Source organism: Vanacampus margaritifer, chromosome 13 (genome assembly GCF_051991255.1).
Source record: "Vanacampus margaritifer isolate UIUO_Vmar chromosome 13, RoL_Vmar_1.0, whole genome shotgun sequence".
Lineage (NCBI taxonomy): Eukaryota > Metazoa > Chordata > Actinopteri > Syngnathiformes > Syngnathidae > Vanacampus > Vanacampus margaritifer.
Window position 1 is genome coordinate 20,126,636 of NC_135444.1, and position 22,183 is coordinate 20,148,818.

At 43.6% G+C, this 22,183-nt stretch overlaps 1 protein-coding gene across 6 annotated transcripts in view; it reads right to left on the reverse strand.

Annotated features, from left to right (window-relative positions):
- Positions 1-22,183, reverse strand: part of szt2 (SZT2 subunit of KICSTOR complex) — a 45,233-nt gene that overhangs the window by 2,247 nt on the left and 20,803 nt on the right. For 2 of the 6 annotated variants that reach the window (XM_077583898.1, XM_077583897.1), the window contains exons 39-71: positions 21,315-21,389; positions 21,000-21,138; positions 20,777-20,912; positions 20,383-20,503; positions 20,153-20,305; positions 19,214-19,316; positions 19,014-19,128; positions 18,242-18,329; positions 18,049-18,167; positions 17,660-17,824; positions 17,187-17,271; positions 16,539-16,718; positions 15,463-15,666; positions 15,123-15,319; positions 14,633-14,793; positions 13,632-13,729; positions 13,421-13,553; positions 12,914-13,044; positions 12,681-12,728; positions 11,825-11,988; positions 10,767-10,952; positions 6,872-7,127; positions 6,571-6,650; positions 6,261-6,386; positions 5,761-5,963; positions 5,473-5,569; positions 4,950-5,030; positions 4,625-4,699; positions 3,630-3,695; positions 2,355-2,568; positions 1,379-1,556; positions 1,191-1,313; positions 142-652 (exon numbers count right to left, since the gene is read on the reverse strand). In XM_077583898.1, coding sequence (XP_077440024.1) covers positions 142-652; positions 1,191-1,313; positions 1,379-1,556; positions 2,355-2,568; positions 3,630-3,695; positions 4,625-4,699; positions 4,950-5,030; positions 5,473-5,569; positions 5,761-5,963; positions 6,261-6,386; positions 6,571-6,650; positions 6,872-7,127; positions 10,767-10,952; positions 11,825-11,988; positions 12,681-12,728; positions 12,914-13,044; positions 13,421-13,553; positions 13,632-13,729; positions 14,633-14,793; positions 15,123-15,319; positions 15,463-15,666; positions 16,539-16,718; positions 17,187-17,271; positions 17,660-17,824; positions 18,049-18,167; positions 18,242-18,329; positions 19,014-19,128; positions 19,214-19,316; positions 20,153-20,305; positions 20,383-20,503; positions 20,777-20,912; positions 21,000-21,138; positions 21,315-21,389 — 4,811 coding nt within the window. Of the gene's footprint in view, positions 1-141; positions 653-1,190; positions 1,314-1,378; positions 1,557-2,354; positions 2,569-3,629; positions 3,696-4,624; positions 4,700-4,949; positions 5,031-5,472; positions 5,570-5,760; positions 5,964-6,260; positions 6,387-6,570; positions 6,651-6,871; positions 7,128-10,766; positions 10,953-11,824; positions 11,989-12,680; positions 12,729-12,913; positions 13,045-13,420; positions 13,554-13,631; positions 13,730-14,632; positions 14,794-15,122; positions 15,320-15,462; positions 15,667-16,538; positions 16,719-17,186; positions 17,272-17,659; positions 17,825-18,048; positions 18,168-18,241; positions 18,330-19,013; positions 19,129-19,213; positions 19,317-20,152; positions 20,306-20,382; positions 20,504-20,776; positions 20,913-20,999; positions 21,139-21,314; positions 21,390-22,183 lie in introns of those variants that run through there. The other 4 variants (XM_077583902.1, XM_077583901.1, XM_077583899.1 and 1 more) reach the window with 3 other exon arrangements.

The following is a 22,183-nucleotide window of genomic DNA, read 5'->3' on the forward strand; positions in this document are numbered from 1 at the left end:
GAGCGAAGGGGCTTGCTTCAGTGAAAATGGCTGGGAGTAAATGAGTTAATGGTCTTCAGTAGGGCTGTCACTATTGAATCTTCTCAAATCAATTATTCACCACCTCCTCTGTAACACTCAAAAGGAAAGGGTGGTTCTCACCAGCTGGGGGTCGATGTCCGCCACTGAGTGGCTCTGCACGGCCTCCAGCAGCTCCTCCAGCTCGCAGAAGGACAACTTGGCCAGCTTCAGCTTGTCCAGGTGCTCGCCGTGGAAAAGCCTCCTCCACAGGTTGTCGCGGCGACAGTGCCCCATGGCTTCCTCCACGCTGGCCTGGATTTGCCGGCGGGCGGCGGCCACCTCATTGCTGAGCAATGGGAACAGCGGCGACGGGTAGAGCAAACCCTGGGACTGGACGGCGGTGCCCACCAGAGGGTAGAACTCATTGCCGTCGCTGGGTGCGCAGGCCTCGGACCCGGATCTGGTGGGTTCCTCCCACAGGTCTTGCTCGGCGCTGGGGGACGTGCAGGCCTCGGGGCGATCCAGGGGCGGCCGGCCGGCCAGCTCGCCGGGCTCACGGTGGATCTGAGGAAGCTTCTTGAAGCGCCGCATGTCAGCCGTGAGTCGGGGGAAGAGCTCACGCTGACTCGTCATGATCACGTAGAAGTGCAACCTGCACAGATACTTTGGTCTTAAAAAGGCGACATTTATGGAAAATGGCTTTTCAATGTCTTGTATACAAATAGTAGTGTGGCTAACGTGACAACCAACCAAGTGTAAAACGTTTCTTGACAATAATATGTTCTATGCAGCCACACAAGTCTAAAAACAGCATTCTGGTTAATATTGCCCTAATGGAATATGAGTTAAGCAGCAAAATCCAGCCGTTTTTATCCATCTCAGTGGGTGGCCATTTTTCCACTTACTGTCTCGACTGAAGATGACATAAAAGTTGCTCAGGGCTCAGGCAACGACCAATCACAGCTCACCTGTTTTCTGAAGCTAAGCTGTGATTGGTTGTTTACCTGAGGCGTGAGCAACTGTGATATCATCTTCAGTCGACAGCAAGTGGCAAAATGGCCGCCTTCTAATAGAATAAAATAGTGGGGCTGCATAGAACATATTGTCAATCATTTTTTGGGGGATTGACTTCCTCTTTAAGTAAACCTTTTGTCAAGCGATAATTTCTGAAAACGCGTCTTCCTTCCTACCTCAGCAAGTTCCTTTCCGCCTCCGACTGCTCCTCAAAAGGAGCGGCATTGTGACACACCACCAGGGACACGTCAAAGTCGTCATGGTGATGAAGGCCCTCCAAGTCCTTGTAAGAACCCGAGCTTGAGCAGGGAAAGAATTTCGAGTCAGGCCAGACAGCTCAGACATTTCTTGCCGTTTGTCCTACCTGTTCCATAAGGCGACCAGAGCGTATTCGTGGAGGTCCGGCGTGGCCTTCTTGGCGTCGGTGGTGACGGCAGCCTTGGACATGCGCAGGGGCTTCAAGCCGTACATGCCGGCGTGGTCGGTGATGTAGTTGTACAGCTGGTGGGCCGTGATCATCTTTGTGGAGGTGGAGAAGCTCCCTTGATCAAGAGGATGGAGGACAAACAGGAAGTCTGCTAGAAGCACTTTAACGTGGAAGTCAACCTTAAACATTTCTTGACAATAATATGATATATGTGACCTCACTAGCCTGAGCATGACATTCTGATTAATATGACATTTTTAGAATATGAGTTATGAAGCAAAATCCAGATGTTTTTATCCATCTCAGAGGGTGGCCATTTTGCCACTTGCTGTCACCTGAAGATGACATCACAGTTGCTCAGGAAACAACCAATCAGAAGTCACCTGTTTTCTAAAGCTGCGCTGTGAATGGTTGTTGCCTGAGCCCCGAGCAACTGTGATGTCATCTTCAGGTGACAGCAAGTGGCAAAATGGCCGTCTCCTGAGATGGTTAAAAACAGCTGGATTTTGCTGCTTAACTCATATTCTGCTAACACAATATAATTGTCCTTTGGGGGGGGGGGGGGGGGTGTTCCCTTCACATTTAAACCCACCACCTCATTATGTGGAAGCTTTTGTGCCAGTATTAAACAATTTTAAACTTTATTGTGAACCGAAATTGTCTTGTGTCTAACAATTTTCACTCATTGTCTAAAATGGCATCCAGACTTTCAGTCTTGTGGCAACATAATGCTGCACGGCTCCCGTAGAATGAGGGAAGAGTTCTACAACACTTTTCACTCAGTTCAATCGTCCAACAGATTTGTGTTAACAGTCCACTAGTATCAATTTATGAAGAAGTATTAACTTGACCATATTTGGACATAGGAAGTTCCTGCCCAATATGCTTTTGGAAGGCTCGTCGTCATGCCCACCTTGGAAGACATGGTTGCGTCCAAACTTGGGGATGTCGGGGTGCTGCATGATGAAGTCCCTGAGGAAGTCAGTGAGCTGGTAGCCCTGGCGCAGCGTCATGTGGCAGCCCACCAGGTATTGGTGGACCACACGCAGGTGGAAGTCGTAGCTGAACGAGTGCACGTGCATCAGGTCGCGCACCTTGTCGCACTCCTCGGTGAAGAGCATGGAGAGCTGGAAGACAGGTCAGGTCGTCAATCTCGCGTCGGTCACACCCCAAAGCAAAGCGGAGCATTGTGGGAAATGAGGAGAAAGGTAGCAAGACCAAGCTGAATCATCAGATTAATGGTGCTGCGTTGCGTACGGTTAGTGAGGATGTTCTGCAGTTGTTCTTTACGTGCTCTATAAACAAAGTTGAGTTGAGTATACTGCACATTCCATCTGGCACATACTAAAGGTAAATTGTTGGCTTGGTGAAGCGATGCCGCCATGAGGGAAAATACAATCAAAAAATCTTTATGGGAACTTTCTTTTAATTTCAACAACTTGCACTCTGTCCTTTGCTCAAATCCAGGAGACGGCGGCTACAAGTGGCAACCATGGTGAAAAGATAAGAACATCCTTTTGACGCGGACGAATAAAAACATGAACTTTTCCATCCCCCCCTTGTGGTGTTCCTGCACTTCAAGCGTGACTATCAAACCGGCGTCATTACGACTAGTCCCTAATCCGCCGTCCCAGAAGGCTCAGTTGGCAGCCAAGTCAACTCCCGCTGTGACTTTGACGGGAAGGTTCAGTCTGAGGGTGACACCACTTGTTAGCTGGGACCAAAAGCATGTTGGGAAAAGAAAAGTCGTCGAACCAGCGTGGGCCCCGAATGTGCGCCCTGGGGAACTCCGCACAACTGCTGACTTTTCATCCGCGTTTGACCCATGCTTGGCACCTTCAACGTAAATAAAAACAAAACAAAGCATACAAGCGAAAGGGAAGAACAAGAAGTCCAAGCAGGAGGAAACTCTTGCAGGAGAAACTGGGAATGAATCATAACGAGCAAGCAGCCAGGAAATTAGAGAGTAGCTCAGCAGGTCAAAGGTTCTATGAAACCTTTGTCGAGGCGACCATTTAGCAAACAAGGAAGTTCCCGTCAATTTGACTGCCAGCCAGCCCGGAGAAGCAAAAGGAAGGGCTGATGAGACTGGCAAGCAGAGCGGCGAGGTAAGGACGAAGGGGGTTCGAATGACCCCCCCTCCCCGGCCCCTCGGCGCCTCCCCCGCCTGATAGTGGCCGGGACGTACCCCACAGTCAGACACCTGGGCGGCGTCCGGGAACGGCTTACAACGAGGTTTGATGAGCAGGCCGCCCTGATGGAGAGATGACAGGAAGTGTGTTGTGTACGTAAGGGGGGAGGGGTGGGGGTGGGTGAGAGGGAAGGGGGAGGGGTTTAAGACAGAAACACATGGACAGGCGGAACAACATCATGGAGTCGATCTGGCGATAGCTAAAAAAAAAGAAGTCATATTCATGATTTATTTACACTGGGCTATACCGAGAAAACATCAAGCCACCTCATGAAGACAAATTGTTGAGCTGACACTCAAAGTAACCATGGACTGATGAGGCACATGCTGGCGGCCTCGTATGCACGTCTGGGCGAGCGTATGGCGTCTGATTGGTCGAGAACCAGGAGCGACCACGGGGCAAGCGCAGCTTGGAGAAAGATTGCATGAATGCCTTGATAGTCTTGAGATTTCACACTACCCTGCGCGGATTCAAGACACGCCATGCTGGGTGTAGCAAAGCAGCCCCAGAAGACCGTTAGCATCATTTTTCTCATGGTAAGTTTCATGATTTAAAAAAAAATTGTTCTGCTAGTTAATTTTAAGTAAATTTTTGCTGAGAGCCTTTTGAAATCTGATTTATTTATTACCCTACAATTCAGCTACTATTATAACAATAACTCCTATAATTATAACTCATTTGCTCCCAAAAACGTATAAATACGTTCTATTTTAAACATGACCTAATCCCAAAGACGTATTTATGTTTTATTTTTTGTGCTCGAATATCCAGAAGGCTTTGATGTAGCCGCTGAACTGAAGAGAATGCTTGAAGCAATGGCAATTATTACAAAAACGGCCAGTAGGTGGCAGCAGAGTATAAGAGATCAGCCAGGGCCTCATTCCAGTGTTTGTGCTTTACCCTGACATTGTGGAATATGGGCGGGGCATGGTGTCAGAGTTTTAGAGTTCTTCTGAGCCGCCATTTTGTGACGAAAACCATAAAGTCCTACCTGTGAGTTGACCGACTGGCCCATGGGGATGCGAGAACACTCCAGCGCGTACTGCTTGACACAGAAGTAGCTGCCCTGCAAAAAAAAAAAAAAGATGCTTCAAAGCTACAAATAATTCTATTAAAATAGAGAGTACCTTTTCCCACATTCTACCTCCATTCTTTGTAGCCTATCATACTGACACAGTTTGCAAAAATTTTGTTAACATTTGCATTAGCATGAAATACTCCTAATGAACACGCCAATGAGCAAAACATTACTATCTTTTTAAAGACATCATTTTGTTGTTGTCTTCAGCGAGCGTGATGCAATTTTTTTATTTTACCTGAAAAGCCAGCTCTATCAACACGATCCCACCTGGCAGCGCCCTCTGGAGGTGGTAAGCGGTGGTGGCGGACACAGTGGTCTGGAGAGTGGATTGACAAAAATAGACGGTGAAAAAGCAATAATAATTACGACATGCGATAAAAGCTTCCTAAAACTTTGTCTTGTTTGGAAATGACATCAACTAAAACAGAAACCTGATCTGAATCACCTATATGTAAAAAATAATAATAATTATATTTAAAAATATTTCACACATTTTTTTTTATTACTGATATTTATAATCACCATCCATTAAATTGTCAAACAAATCTTTTTTTTTAAGTTGAGTGTACTGCATTTGAATTTTTTTTTATTTTAGTTTAAGTGTCATAGTATTGAATTATAATTCAGCAATTACTTTACATGAAAAATATGTCAATCATACATGTAACATTGTGCAGTAAAATAATTAATAAAATAAAATAATTTATTGAGCATGTATTGCAGTTGATGGAATTTCAGGGCCAGTTGCGCTGACTCACCTTGGGGCTGTCTTCACTCTTCTGCTTGACGTAGGAGAAGGACATCCTGCCCTCGGACGACATGGAGCTCAACATGGCGGCGCGAGCGCGGGCGGTGCTGGCAAACAAAATGGAGGACAAGCAGGGGAATCAGTGGAGGTTTCGCTTAAGTCTGACACGAAATTGAGTTAGTTCGTTAGCTAGCAAGGATAGACTCCAGCCTGCCCGTGAGCCAAATGAGGATAAGCAACAGATTGTTGGCATGATTGAATGATGAATTGGATGCGGGCGCCACGGGTGGATACAGACCTGCGAGCGGGTGACTGCGGGCGCACCTGCACCAGGATGAAGCCCAAGCTTTGTAGGTACTGCACATACTGCTGCAGGAAGCCGCTGGAGATGTCCAGCAGCCAGGGCTCCTCCTTCAGCCGGCCGGGCAGCATGTCGCCCGAGTCGCTGCTGTAGCTGCGGTCGCGCCCCGACGCCGTCGAGTCGCTTGAGCGGTGACGCTTCTGCAAGATAGTGTGAATGTTGAAAACTCTTACTCAGCATACTAAAACCAATCCATTAAGCAGTTAAATAGTTTTTTTTTGTCTATACAGTTGTTTAGTGACCAGGCCAGCCCACAAATAGTGAAAATCGCCCAAAAAACATTGACATTATAATAACATTGAAGCCTGGGATATTTTCCATGAAAAACAAGGTTTATTTATAGTATGTTAGGTGCGGGATGCGAAAACACTAACACCAGTCTGGACTTTCTTTGGACACCCCCAATTTCGAACCTCCATTCCCCCCCAGTCCAGTACCTTGACAGGCGGCTGAGCAGCTTGTTCTTCCTGGATCTGCTTGCGGAAGACAGGGTCAAAGAGCAGCGGCGTGGCGCAGTAGTGGACCAGCCGGGACGACTGCTTCAGGGTTTCCAAGTCGGCCAGCTTAGGAGGAGATTTGAAAAGGTGAAGTGAATGACAGGAAGTACAATTTTATGCTCAAGTGTCACAGCGTTATAAAGCTTTAATGGTGACTTCACTGAACTGTAAAGGCGACGTCATTAGTACCACAATTTGTGTGCTATAGCATTTTTATTTACAACTATAACTGATGCAAAAGTGAACGCACCGCGATGGGCATGTTGGACTGCGCCGACCGCTGCTGCCACGTCACAAACAGGTTCTCAATCTTCATTTGCTTCTCCAGCTCTGTACACAAGAAAAACAATAGCAACAATGCAAAGATCATAACAATAAAAACAATATAAAAATGTAGAAATCAAAATGAATAAGCAGTTGCATTTCTGCTCATTTCCGTTAACTTCTCTATGTTGTTTCATATTAAATGTTAGCATTAAGCTAGCAGATTAGCGACTAAGAGCATATTCATGTAAAAGCGCTAGTGTCAGTTAAAATCCGAGTCTGTGTACCTCTCCTCTCAGCCGCTTTGATGTCCAAGAGTTGCCCGCCGTGCCGGGCGACGGCGTCCCCGTCCGTTAGCGTCCTGATGGCGCACACGTCCCTCAGAGCCTCGTCAAAGGGCAGCAGCTCGGAGGGGAAGTGAAGCGGGGCCAGGCTGCGGCCCGAAGACGCCAGGCGACCCTGCTCTTTGCTGGCCAGTGGCGGGACGGCGCTGCGGAGAAGAGTGTCCGGCTCCATGGACGGACCCAGGAAGGGGTTGGGGTCCTGGACAATGAGCGACACCGCTCATGTTATTTCCAATGGTGCATACTGATATCATATTTAATATAGGAACCTTTACTGTCACACTATGTCTTCAATGTAATGGTGCATTTTTAAATCATTATCTATACACATGAACAACATTTAATTAATGGACCTCACATTTAACAATTTTTAATTAATCTACCTGTAATGTACCAAACTGACATCATTTTAATGTCTAAACAACTCTAATGTATATTTAATATGGGTGCCCCAAAAAAATAAAAATAAATCACGACTCTCATTTAGTACAATTCAGAATCGATTTTAAATGTCCCAAAATCAGTTTTATTTACATTATTTTATACTGTCTCGCCCTCGTTTGTGTGTGCCTTTATTGGGAGCGCTGTTCATGTTGTAAACAATTTGGCCACTTAGGGGCAGCGTGGTTCCGTGTGTTCTGATACACTATTGGGTTGTAGCCACATTATAGAGTAGAAGGAAAAAGTCACGATCAACTTAAGCCAAAAAAAGTTCTTGTTTTTTGCAGTGGAGGAAGAGCATATGCTTCTCTGTATACATTCTTTGGAGTGATAAAAGTGACGCGAGTAGCACGCTAATTAGCATTAGCGAGTCAAACTGGAGTATATCATGGCGATTCTTTGCACGTCTATAAATTGAAGCGGAAATCATTGTCAATCAAATCATTTTTTAATCAAAAATCCTTCTGAATCGAATCGCAGACCCAAAAAATCGGAATCGAATCGTGAGAAAGTCAAAAGATTCCCACCCCTAATATTTACCTTATGCATTATAATAGTTTATGTTATGATAAAGCTGCTGCCCCCGCGACCCGACCCTGGATAAGCGGTAGATGATGGATGGATGGATGTTATGATAAGTGCACATTAATGAACTTTTCATAATGAAGAATATTTACATAAAATGTCATTTCTATACAAATATGTACAGTAGCATCTTTACATATTTAACGTCAATGCCCCTCTAACGTAGCCTATTGACATCATATTTAATGTTTGATTGGGTTTCATTTGTTCTAGCCCACCAATGGAGCTCACCAGGGAACAAGATGGTGACTTTAAATCCCCACGCTGGCTGTTTGTCGAGCAACTTTGGGGCGCGTTAGCTCAGCGGAGCAGCTCGGGGCCGACACGACAGAGCGCAGCGGCGGCGGTCCCGAGGCGAAAGAGGCGGGAGGAGCCGGAGAGGCGGCGGGGGCCCGGCCGGTGCCCCCCTCCGCCTCCCGTCACAGCCGTGACAGATGAAGGCCGATTCAGGCAAATTTTCTGCCGCTCTGACTCTGCTTCCTGTCCGAGCTCGTTAGTGACGCGGCCGTGAAGGCCATCAGGGGGAAAGCTAAAGTTCTTTGCGCTTGGTAATTGGCCGCAGGGGGCACGTGGGGCGGGGGGTTGTGGGAGAGGGGGGTGGGGGCACTTAAAGGGCACTTTGCTGGAAGATGCTGCTCCAGTAAATCTCAAGTACTTACTCACAACATGCTACTTTATCTTACTGCAAAATAGATTCATTTTGTTCCTCAAAATTCAAAAAGTCTTGAAAAGTGAAATGCTTGCAATACTTTGTTCTCCTTACAAATTCTACATACAACAACCCATAATGATAATGTGTAAGAAAAAAAAATTTTTTTTTTTTTTACAAATTTCTTAAAAATAAACACTAAATGTCAAAATGCTGTATTTATAGTGGGTGTTGAACCGATTAGTCGACTTTACTGCTATAATTACATGTTTTTGGCACTGGTAATTAACTCATTTGATACAAAAAATTATGTTAATTGATGATGTTTCAGTTTGCTATCTATATTTGAAATGGATTAACGGACTGGTCCATCTAAATTGTGGGCCGGTGTAAAATGGGGTAAAATGTGGGAAAATAATAATCAAAAAAGGTCGGCCCAACGGGCATCTGCCATGCATGTCAGATGGCCAGTCCAGCCCTGGTCCGCATCGACATTTAAAGCTTCAAGTTGACGACTGTTTAAACATGTGAAATAGGGGTGTTGACCAGTTGATTTAACTAATACACATCTACGCATAGAGCTTGAATTTGATTAATTGCTGCTTATAACGAGTTATAAATACTGGTAATTTAGGACACTTTTATTAAGTAGGGGTTGAACCAGCAGGTCGACAAAAAAAGTACAATGGAAAAAAAAAAGTAGGAGAAAAAAAAAAAGAAAGATTTCCTTCATTTAAATCTGCATTCCTCATTCAACCTACCACCCCACATGCCTAAGCAACCTCCTGTTCTCGATTATCAGAACTTTTTGTTTGTTTTTACAGCTCTGTACAGAACAAAGAATGATATTTCTGCTTGTTTTTGTACTTTCAAGTTTTTTTCAGCTTGTTCCCTCATTTATAAAAAACACATCAGCACATCACTGACGAGTTATGTTTTGCTTTTGACTGCAGAAATATCAAAAATCAGCCCGTCGCTGCATATCTAATAAAAAAGCAGCGGCTGTGTTTTTTGCTGAGGCGCTCAGAAGAGGAAACGGACTAGAATGAAAGCTGAGCGTAAAGCCAGAGCTGAAATCGATTTAATCCAAAGCAAATCTCAACACAGCATTTCTTTTTGTGATGACTCATCAATACATTTCCATATATGGACTCACTCCTTGTCACTTCCTCTGTGTGTGATGTGACGATGAACCAAGCAAGACGAAACATGACAAATGTTCAAGCTGCAAGCAACGATTGGAAAAGACGACCACATTATGTGGCATACACAAATAAATTTGACAATTTACTGCTGTCCGTCTGTCTGTCTAGTCAGGGGTGGCCAAGTTCGGTCCTCGAGAGCCACAATCCAGCCTGTTTTCCATGTTTCCCTCCTGCAGCGCAGCTGAATCGAATGATCAGCTAATCAGCAAGCTTTGCAGAAGCCTAATAACGATCCTGATCATGAACCAGGTGTGTTAGGGGAGAGAAACATGGACAACAGGCTGGATTGTGGCTCTCGAGGACTGAACTTGGCCACCCCTGGAGTACATGTGGGTTAAATTTGGCAATCTAATGAGAGAAAAAATGTATTGTTAAAAAGGAGATGAATAGTTATAGAAGCAATATCATTGTTGTATTTTAGTTTTGTTATGTGACTCCACAATGGGAGTTTTTGTTTAGTATGCTCCCTACTGGGCAGCTATTTTTATTATAATATTTATTTTTTACCACCTCCCATATTTAGCCATGTCAGGACGCGACCATTTTGCCTTTTGCTGTTGACTGGAAATGATATCACAAGGCAAATGAGCCTAAAACGGCTGTTTCAAACCAAAATGGCTGACTTCTTGTATTTTTTCCAAGTACAGTTTCTTGAGACTTTATTCTGTGTGTCCACTCATGACAGACAAGCCTACCAAATTTCATGTCACAAATTGAAACTTCAATATTTACATTCTGCATCTTTTAGGACTTACTCTTTTTTTTTTTTTAAAGTGAGTTTAGCAAGGGAGGACAAGGTTTGACTTCCTGGGGCCACAACAGCTGCACGCATCGGGCCGCGGGACCTGCCGCCTGGTGTGGCCCGTGAAGCAGATGCTGGCCTTACAGGTCGCTTCCACCTCAGCTGGCAGAAGCGCCGGCAGATGTCCGCCCGGTGACGTGAGAGGTTGCCACTTACCCGCTTGGAATGGATGTCGTGGAGCGGCGCGTCTGAGAAGCAGTGGTGATGGAACAGGCCCATCTTCTGGCTGAGCAGGCAGTGCAGCACGTGGGCCCGGGCGTTCTGCCACCTGACCAGGCGCACCAGCTCGCGGTTGAGCGAGGCGCCCAGGTCCAGAGACCAGTTGTAGCTGTACAGCGTCACCTGCAGGTGGGTGACATGCAGCGCGTCAAGCCGAGGAAACAGCACATTATTTAGTTTCACACTTATACTCAACAAAAATATAATCACAATTTTATTTTTTTTTGCTTCCATTTTTTATGAGATGAACTCAAGGATCTAAAACATCTTCCACATACACAATATCACCATTTCTCTCAAATATTGCTCACAAGCCAGTCTAAATATGTGATAGTGAGCACTTCTCCTTCGCCGAGATAATCCATTCCACCTTACAGGTGTGCAGAGGTGGCAATTCCAGGTCCAGAAAGTAAAAACCCAGTTTGGCTTTAGCCCCTGGTGCTAGCTAGCTAGCTCCCTAGCAGGTAAACAAGCACCATGGGAGCTAGCTAGTACTGATTGGTTTTCTCACAGAAAACAAAACTGCACCTTTCAGAGTGGCCTTTCATTGTGGGCAGTCTAAGGCACGCCTGTGCCCCTACATGGTGTCTAATCAGCATCTTGATATGGCACACCTGTGAAGTGGGATGGATTACCTCGGCAAAGGAGAAGCGCTCACCGTCACAGGTTTAGCATGGCAATGGGAGCAAAAGCACAAGTGTTGCGTCAGCAGGAGTTATTTCAGTTTAACCACTTTTTTAAGATTATTCAATGTCAAATCCTGTTTTTTACGCCTACACTAAGCAAAGGCTGTATGTTCTATAAGTAAATATTCCTGCGGTTTCCTGAGGAGCTGTGACCATCTCCATGCAAATCCTTTTGTCTGTATTATGCTGCCCCCAGGTGGGCAAATATATAGTTAAAACTGAATTGAATTGAATTTTAGGACCTGTGTGATCTGGTCCAGTTTCCATCCAAATCACATGCTAAAACATCCTCCAATCACCCTCAGTCACCTTTTTGTCCAGGATGCGGATGAAGAGGAACCTCTGGCGGGGAGCCGGTGCTGACGCCCAGCCCGCCTGTTGCTGCTGGCCGGAGAGGCTGGAGCAGTCACCCTGCTGCTGTTGCTGTTGCTGCTGCTGCTCAGAGGCCTCAAAGCGCTGGAGGCCCTTTTGTGCTGCACACATTCAGAAGGACGAGGAAGGGGGAGTCAAGGACATTTCTGGAGGTGGTCAGTGAACAACCACCACAATGTACCTTTGCTTTATGCACCATTACTCAGGGATGTGATTTGACCAAAGTGAAATTATCGGAAAATTTAGCCGGGGGGGGGGGGGGGGGGGGAGCATGACCAAATAATTATATCATGACCAAATGAAAAGTAACTCATATTAGAGCATACCACAAATGTCTTTGTTATAGCAGAAGATGTTATCTGTCGGAGTCATGTGCATACACAATGAACTACTAAAATAAAAATAAAAAAACCGATTTTTTTTGGGGGGGGGGGGGATAAAAAAAGCGGAATTCCGCGAATTAGCGGAAAAATCACATCCCTGATTACTGTACATAAGGTATGCAAATGAGAGTCTCTGAGGTACTTCCGGGTGGCAGAAAAGTCATTGACAACCGCTGACCTGACCCTGACAAAAACTTGTTTGGGGTTGCGCCGCAAAATACTAATGAAATGTATGTAAAGGTGAAGAAGAAAAAATAACTCACCTAAAATAGGTTAGATGTATATGATTAAACATATGTATGCATGTGTACTGTATATATGACAATGCCATTGAAAATTGCTTCAGCTTTGTTTTTGACTTGTTTTTCCACTTGTGTGACAGTTGTTAATGTAGAAGAAGTCATACTTACGTGTGAACCTATTAAGCGCCGCCATGTTTTCCTCCTCTAAACTGTCGTCTGTGACCCGAGATGGAAAGACGGGACGGACGTAAGACGAGCGACAAGAGACAGAGAAGACATGGCTCAACAAGAAGTCATGTTAAGTCAACACGTGTGTTAGACACATATACACAAAGACACAGGTGACGCCAATGACGACAGGACGAGCGGTTAAAGATGTGGTTCAGGTCGGTTGTGTTTGCCTTGCTCGGTGCTGCAGTGCCACTGCTGGAAGTTCCTCCCGATGGCGATGAAGCTGCGGGATGCCTCGGGAGGACGCCACAGGTTTTGCAGGGTGGACAATGGAACGAAGATGTCTCCCGATACGGGACAGCTGGAAGCAGATGGAAGACATTTTTGACACGCTGCATTCAGTTTGTTTTAGTAAAAAAATTAAAATGGCACCGACATACCCTTGAGATACGGGTTTATAATCCGTCCAGTGACCACACTTTTCCTCATTAAAATTAAATTTAAATATCATTAATTTGTACCGCTAAATTATTAAAATGACATATTTTAAAATGCTTTTGAGCTGACTGCACTTATTTGTTTAATACCGTCGCTCAACTTTAACCAAAGTGTGACACTGTTGCCTTTTCTGCATGATTTTCTCCCAGCTAGCGATAGGCTATAAGGTCCTCCTAGTTCAGGATTACGGTGCCGCCTCCCACTTTGCTGTGTGCGTTTTGGCCGCGACAAGCACTGACCTGGTCTTGACGAAGACCTTGATGCTGGTGTCGGCGGCCAGCGATCCCACCAGATTGACCAGCTCGGCCAGGATGGACGGCAGCAGGAAGTGAGATGCCACATCGGCCGAGCACTGCTGAATAGACGGGCAGCCTGTACAAACCGGAAGCAAAACGACATGATTGATTACCGAATTTAAAAAAAAGCCGATTCATGTAGATTAGGGCGTACCAAGCTCGGCCATGAAGGTGATCCACAGCTGGCAGGTGAGCTGGTAGACGGGATGAAGAGCGCCCACGTCACCCTCCTCCAGCTGGCACGCTTGCCTCCTGCAACAAAAAAGTGGACATTTTTCCAACTACTTACACCCTGCAAGCCTTTTCCCTCTAAAATTGGAAGTTGGTTAGTTAAAAAATTTGGAAATTGGTCAATTAAAATCAACGTTTTAATTTGTTTATTGTACTTATTCATCTATATTATTAAAGGTGCTCAATGCAGGAAATTGAATTTCAAATCACTACTGCCATGTGTGGCCAAAAAAAACAACTGCACAGACTCCCTTCTTCATGCCCAGACAGAGGACGGGAAATTCAAACCTAAATCTAGTCTTTAAACAATTGGCCACAGCCTTGTTGGAGTTCCCATTGTGAAGATCTAATGTGTTAATCTGCTAATTAGAAGATGTTTGAGTCATAAATGGTCAAATAATAAATGCTATTGTAAAGATATTTTTTGGGCAAATTGCTCCATAGAGCATGGGTGGATTCATTTATTGTAAATAGTAAAAATAAATAAATAAATAAATAAATAAATGCCATACGTAAATTAAAAAAAATAAGAAATGTATTACTACATTTTCTTCAAAAAACAAATCTTAGTAAAATGATTTAATTTTTACACTTAATTGATACAAACAAATAGTAAATTATTGTATATTTAGCATATGTTTATTTAATTAAATTGTTTTATTGTAAATAATTCAAGTAACAAAATTAATTAGTAATTAAACATTTAATTATGAACTGATTATTTTAAATAAAAAAAACTAGTTAATATTTATATTTACCATATACTGAATACATTTTAGTAAATAATTGGCATAGTTATAAATAATACACTTTCAAAATGAGTATGAATTATTACAAAAAGTATCACACATATTTTACATACAGATCTGAATAATTTATTTGTATTCCCCCCCAAAAAATAAAAGCACGTCTGACTGTACGTACCTTTGTGCCTGTTCCAGCTCACCAAGCTTCTCTTGCGACCACTGCTGCTTGACGCTGTCCGTCTTGTGCCGGCGCCGCGCCACGCGACCCTCCTCGCCTCGCTCCGGCACGATGTCGTCCGTGGTTTTTGGGCTGCCCAGCTCCGACAAATCGGGTTTGCTCTGCGGCCACAAACAGCAACAAGTTAGGGCAGATACGAAGTGTGCTAGTCGTGGCAAGTAAGGAAATATAAATATTTTATTACAGTACTAAAATTATTTTTTTTTAGGTACAGTTGTCCCTTGCTATATCACGCTTCACTTATTGCAGGGTCAGCGTATTGTGGTCGTGGATATTTTTTTATTTGCCGTGCTGCAAGCCCATTTGTAAAAATAAAACAAAACTTATATTACCTTTTTTTTTTTTTTTAAACCGGTGATTAAAAATAAATACAATGCAGTATAGAAATAAATGAAAACATACGATTCGTGAGGATTTTGCACCAACCTACCAGAATGTCCCAGAAGCTGCGGCGCATGCTTTTTCCGGTGGGCGTCGTGGACTCGGGCGTGCTGGTTCCTGTCACTCCAGCGGTGCTGCAGCCGCTGCCGGGATGCGATAAAGTGATGGGCGACGGGCTGCTTCTGAACACCCGAGAGCCGCTACGCTGCCGGGGAGTGTCCTTCACCTCGGGCAGACTCAACATGCCTGAACATTGGAAATTATAAACAAACCGGTATCGCAATGTCATTTTTACATAAAAATACACGTGATGAAACAATATTTTTGTGACGATGTCCTGTGTACAGTTTGGTGTATTCTGCAACATTAGGTGGGCAGCGGTGTGTCACCTTTAGTGGGGTCCTTAAGGGGAACATGTGCATTGGAGTTGGCGCAAGTCAGGCAGAGCGGGTTGGGCAGCACCCGAAGCTCCATGAGTACGTCACACAGGGCGTGGCGCAGCGCCCCCTGCAGCTTGTCGGCCAGCTGCGCCGGGCTCACGTTGCCTTGCTCCCACACGTCGAAGCGCACTAGCAGTGGTGTTGCCACCGCCTCTAAATAATTATTCAAACAAAAAGTGTCAAATTCAAAAAGTCTCCAAGAGAATCGCAGAGAATATTTGCTGTATGCACTAGTAACACAATAAAAAAAAAGAGGAAAATAAATTGGTACTACATTTACAAATATTTTTTTAAATAAATTATTATTTAAATTACAGTTATTTTTTTTAATTAAGTAATTAGGAAACTGACATTTTTAGAAAAAAAATAGTATCTCAATGTCGTGTTTAACAGTAGAAACAAATTTTTAATACTTTAAAGAAGTAAATTACAATATCAGTTACACATTTTTAAAGATAATTTGTATGCAAATTTTAAGTACTTCTAGAAGTAGCAAATTTGAATGTCTTTTGATTTTTTTTTAAGTATATCATTAAAGTGTTTAAAAAAAAGAGAAAAACTCAGACTCATTTACATGTTTTTTAAATACAATAAATTTGTATTCAAGTTTTTTTTAAGAGGAGAAATTTATTTTGCAAACGTATATTTAAATAAACGAATTATTAACCAATTTATGAACATGTGTTTAAATAAATAAAGATGTATCTAATTTAGAAATACATATTTTAAATCAATTGGTCTAAGAATTTACAATTTTTTTCAATTTTTTTTTTAAGAGAAATAAAATTAGGATATAATTTGAAAATATATATTCTTATATTTCTTTTATGTTAATATTTTTTTTTGCAGTCATTGGCTGGCCATCAATGTATTCAAGTGAAATTAAGTCAAAAGTAACAGTGAAGTTACTACATACCTCATTACAACAATTGCGTTATTAATATTATAATGTAAATGAAGGACTTACATGTAATCTGCTATATTTTGGAAGCAATTCTGAAACGTACTGTAACGCAACGCCTCACCTTGGCTCCTGCCATCGTGCGCAGCGTTGGCCTTCACTCTCAGCACGGTAGTCAAGTGGTCAAAGTGTTCAGGCTGCAGTGGGGCAGAGCAGTTGTCGGTCTGTCTGCCGTAGTCCTGGGCGGGGGCCTGGAGGGGATGCCCCAGGGCGTCCACGAACGTCAGAGTAATGCAGGCGATTCCTGCAAAGTGTGAGAGGATGTGAGAGGATGTGATCAATGAACGATGAACTTGACATAAATATCACATTTGTATCTGTGAAGTTGAAGTGGGATTTTGTTTTTGACTGGGTCCTAAACAGGTTGCAGTACAAATTCACAGCAAAGCATTGGAACTGTAGGAATCATAGATCATAGAATGAACTAAGGTGAACCAGCACCAGAGAGTTAAGGTCACTTGCCCGCCTTTGTGTAACCGTACAAAAACATATTTACTGAGTGAGCTTCATTTTAAGGGAATATCCTCTCATTGTTTGTTTGACCAAAAGTTTCCAAAATGGTCTCCCAGAAATGCTGCTGACAATGTACAGTATACTGCAAATATCTTGGGTTCAATAACAGATCAAATTGTCACCTGCAATCATCTGTCTGCGTACTATTTGAGCCATCTATTTATCCATGAAAGTCCAAACAAAGAGGAAGGAGATGTACCTTTGCCTCCCGTCCCCTGACCTCCAGGCTTGTTGTAGAGGTAGATGTCGCCGTCCGCAACATCGGCGTTCGAATGAAAGCAGTGCTGCAGAAAGGAAATGCATATGACCAATTTGCTGAAGTTTAACAAGCTAACATAAGTTGTCTGTCATCTGTCATTCATCATGTCATTCATCAATGTTATGGTAATCAAAATTTGAAAGGAAGCAACTTCTTGTTTGTTGATGAAGATGATTCACCTTAAATCTAAAAGGCTGTTTGAATTCAAAATTTTAGGTGTGACCAAAAAAGGCCCAGTCAGCAGCTTATTTACTTCTTCAAAATGAAGGGATATTATTATGAGGACAACCGTGTCCAAATTTTTGGACAGAGAGGAGAGGCCCACTATTGCAGCCATCTACGGCAGGGGTTTTGGGTTTGAATCCAGGTGGCTCCATTCCATTTTTCCAGAGCAAAAAAAGTTGAGGTGTTACCTTGAAGTGGTGCGCCGTGTTGCTGTCCGTGTACTTGGGCACATGCAGGAAGATGAGCAGGTTCTGGCGGAGGTAGTGAGACACTGCCGAAAGCCACGGGAGACAGAAGTGCGGGAGGCCGAACGTCATCACCTCGCTGGAGGGAGAGCCTGACGGTTGGATGAACTGAACACAGCAGATGAAGCAGCATGAGCTTCTTTCACAAACACAGACGGCAAAATCGATCACAGCTGGAACAGGAGATCTGTTGTTTAGCTTATGGTGTTCAGACAAAACAGGTGTTGGAGAAGTGAGTGTCAGTAAGGGTGCACGCTATGCCACAGAGGGGCGAGGAAAAAAAGCCTTTTTTTTTTAACATTGTGATAGATGCTGCATAAAGAAGAAGTGACCTCCACGTCGGCAGGTGTCAGCTTGCAGTTCCTGACGAGCATGACGGTGATGATGTCCAGCGTGGTTTCATCCAGACGTTTACGCAGGACCTTGACCAGCTCGTCTGTGATCTCAGGACCTTTCGATCGCAGGCAACCATCAGCTGAATTTCTTTGACATTAAGCCGATGTTTGAAGATATCCCATCGGTTACCTGCATTGCCCACGCCATGCACCAGCAGCAGGATGTGCTTGTCCACTTGGCCCACTGGACGAGAACCCTCCAGAGATGACCTGGAACTCTGACAGCCCATACACCAGACATCAGTACTGTTTTAATGGTTTTAGATAATTTTGTATTATCCATGCATCTAGTATACATGACTTAAATTTTGCAGCAATCAGGCAAAATGCCAACACTAAGGCAAGTTCTTTCTTTCTTTTTGAGGTGTTCAAAATGACAGGTTTAAACCAATATGGCAGACTTGCTGTGCATTTTCGGGCATGGCTTCTTGAGACTTATTTTAGGTCAACACATAGATCGCTTGCTAAGCTTTCATGTTGCTAATTAAAACTAGCTTTGGGGCTGAATTAGCAAAAAAAAAAAAAAATCGCCCAAAAGTTCTTCTTTGACGGACCCTTTGAAAAAGGTAAAAATCAAAATGAGCCAAAAAGTGATGTTTCAAACCAAAACAGCAGACTTTCTATGAGTTTATTTTTTTTGTGGGGCTATTTATGGTCTGGAAAAAAATATTTGTTAAACTAAAAAAAATGTAGTACAATTTTGTAGCAATCATAGAAAATCTACATGACAGGCTTGTCTGGAAATGGCCAGAATGACACTAAAATGGCTGCCTGAAACAAAAAAAATGTAATAATAAAAGACTGCTGGTAGAATTGACAATCATTTCAGTTAAGTTTTCTTCATCATTGAACGTGAAGCATTAAGCTCCCCCCCCCCCCCCCCCCCACACACACACACTTACCATGAGGTCTTCGGTGTAAAGCGGCTCCTGACTTCTGGCCAGGCTGAGGGAGCGAGAGGTGTGGAGGCCGCCGTCCACGTCAGAGTATTTGCCTGCTTGAGACGTCTCGTAAAGTCTGCGTGGGATCAAGCAAGACGTGAAATGAGATGAGAGGCTTGGCTAAGGCAACAGGTGAGCAAAGAAGAGATGGTGTCACCAACCTGAGGTAGAAGACGGATTTGGTGGTACGCTCCTGGTAGACAAACATGTTCTTCCTGTTGACCACGCAGAAGGAGTTGAGCACGGATCGTAAGGCCTGGATGGCTGAGATAAAACAAAAAAAAAAAGGACAAACAAATCAAGAAAATCATGCAGAGAAGCGTCTCAGTGTATGATTTATTTATTGATTACAATGGTCGCTTCAAAACAAAATAGCAAACTTCCCGTGTTTTTTCTGGTGTGGTTTCTTGAGATGTTTTCGTCTATTCATGCTAGACAAGTCTACCAAATTTTATGTTACTAGGTGAAACTAACTTCAGGAAATTATTATTTTTTTAATTCCTTGAACAAGTTTCATAAACTTCAAATGAGGCGAAACTTGCTGCCTCAAACCAAAATGGTAGACTTCCTGTGTCTTTTTGTGGATCTCCTCAATATAGCCATGTCTGCCAAATTTCACGTTGCTAGGTGAAACTGACCTTGTGTGCTGAATTTTCAAGTGGGAGTTATTTTATGGAGAGTCCTTGCTGCCATGCTCTGCCCACAGGTATTGACAAAAACATTTAGGATCTAAGGAAATTATGAGTATTTTTGGGAATTGCTTCTTGAGACTGTCAAATTTCATATTGTTCTGTGAAAGCTGCTTTAGGGGTTACATTTTCCCCCAAAATCAGAGAATGGGATCATGTTTGAACACAAAATCGTCAAAATTAGATGAAAAGTGCTACTTCAAAACAAAATGGAAGACTTCTTGTGTCTTTTCAGGCATGGCTTCTTAAGACTATTATGGGTGACTCAAGTTGGAGGTAAATTTTCCAAATAATACCTGGGAACATGTTAATCTTTGAAGAACCCTGAAATGGCCAAAAAAGACCCTAAAATGGCCCTTTCAATACAAAATGGGTCTATTTTGTGGTTCTCCTCTTGAAAGACGTGCCTACCTCTGGACACACCCATATTAGGTCCCATCTTGAGTCTTGGGTGTATGTGGATGACGGTACTCCACACCACATCGCAGGCAAAGTGTCCTGGGATGAAGTGCATTGTGGCAGCCAGGTAATCTCTGGCTTGGTAGCTCTCCTCGGCGTGGTAATCTACAGTGCACCAACACATAGCATCGCTTACTACTCACTCCCCCGACATCAAAGCACGGAGATGTCGGGCAACCGACCGTCCGATGTGTTGCGCCTCTGCCTGTATGTGGACTCGCTCTTCCAGATGTCCTCCTCACTCTCAGCCACTAGCAGGGAGTTGCACACGTGGCTGTCGTGAAGGTCTTGCAGCAGCATGTGCTGATAAGGACAACCACCCAAGGTGTATGGAGGTGAGCACAGAAAATGCTGACATCTCACTGGCTTATACACATTATATGACATCTTCACTAGCAATACGAGTAGCATGCAGATGTTATTACTGCATAGTTTTGCATCAATAGTAGTAACAGTAAAAGAGCATTCGAGTCATTCTACTAGTGACAAAGAACATCAGTGGTAGTGGTGGTATTAGAAGCGATAGTAAAGTCGTGGTTGTAGTAATAATATTAGTAGTAGTGATGGTGCCGTTACCTGGTTGACTTTGCGACACAGCTCTCCAATCTTTCTCACCACCATCTGGTGCAGTTGTAAATATTCCGGCAGCTCTTGCTTGTCTTCCCTGCTCTCCTGATCCTTGATGTTCATCTCCCGTTCCTCACTCACGCTCCTGCACACATTTAAGAAATCTACGACTTTCTGGCTCAGACATGAACCATGAGTTGTTGTTCGGAAGGTTCCAGAGGACCAGCCCCACCTGGAATGCGAGTAGACCTTGACTCTGTCCTGGTCAATCTTAGCCATGAGCCAGAAGTCTGGCATCAGAGGGGTCTGACTCTCCTGCTCGTCCAGGATGGGACTCTCGCATTCTGAGTCGCTGCTGCCACCATCGTATCCTTTGAAGGAAAAAAACAAACAGCTGAGCATCATGTAAATGAGAGGAGTTCCACAAGGGTCAATGCAAGGGCTCAATGCATTTGGTATGGATAACGTAACACGTGATTCAAATTGAGGATTTTCTCTTATACTTATTAATTGTATTTTTTTTTAGAAAAGTGGATTTGAAACTCACCTTGCATGTCAGAATCCAAACTTCCTTGGCTTGAGATGACGCTCTGCACCCGACTCGGCCTTAGCTTCCCGAAGCCTGTGAAAGAGTATAGTAATAGTGCTGAGCACCCCCAAATAAAATTAGAGGTTTGGATGGGGCAGCTGAGTGAACTATTTTGGATATTTGTGTTGTTACCTGTCTTGGTTAATGACTTGGTTCTTAACCTATTGTTTATTTGGGGCAGCCTAGTGGACAAGCGGTTAGCACAGTGGCTCACAGTGTTTTACTTGCCCCTAGGTGTTGTCAGAATACTAGACAAAAAGTCTACACACCCCTGTTTCAAATGCCAGGTTTTTATGATATTAAAAAATAAGAGCAAGATAAAAATGTTCACAATTGTATCCACTGTTAATGTGTTCTATAACATGGACAACTCAAATGAAAAAATAATAAATAAATAAGAAAATAAACTGAAATAATGAGGTTGCACAAGTGTGCAAACCCTCTTCTAATTGGGGGTGGGGCTGCGTTCAGAATGAAGCAATCCAATTAAAATTTGTAATAAATAGGAGTCTGCACATACCTGCCACAATTCAAAGTGCAGATTAACACCAAATAAAGGTCAGCTTCTCTAGTAACTCTCGAAAGACGGCCAACCCCGCTACGGCATCTTTTGCGGTGGTTCCGTTCCAAATACAGGGATGTGATTTGACCAAAGTGAAATTATCTGAAAATTTAGCCGCGGGTCTGGGGGCCGCTGGCACCCAGCTAGGTCCAGGGCAGTGCCCAGTGGGGGGGAGCTCATGGGTTTTCCGTGTTTTTAAGTACTTTCAATGCACTCACATGACAAAGAAATAGACAAAACAACAGCATAAATTTTCAATGTATAT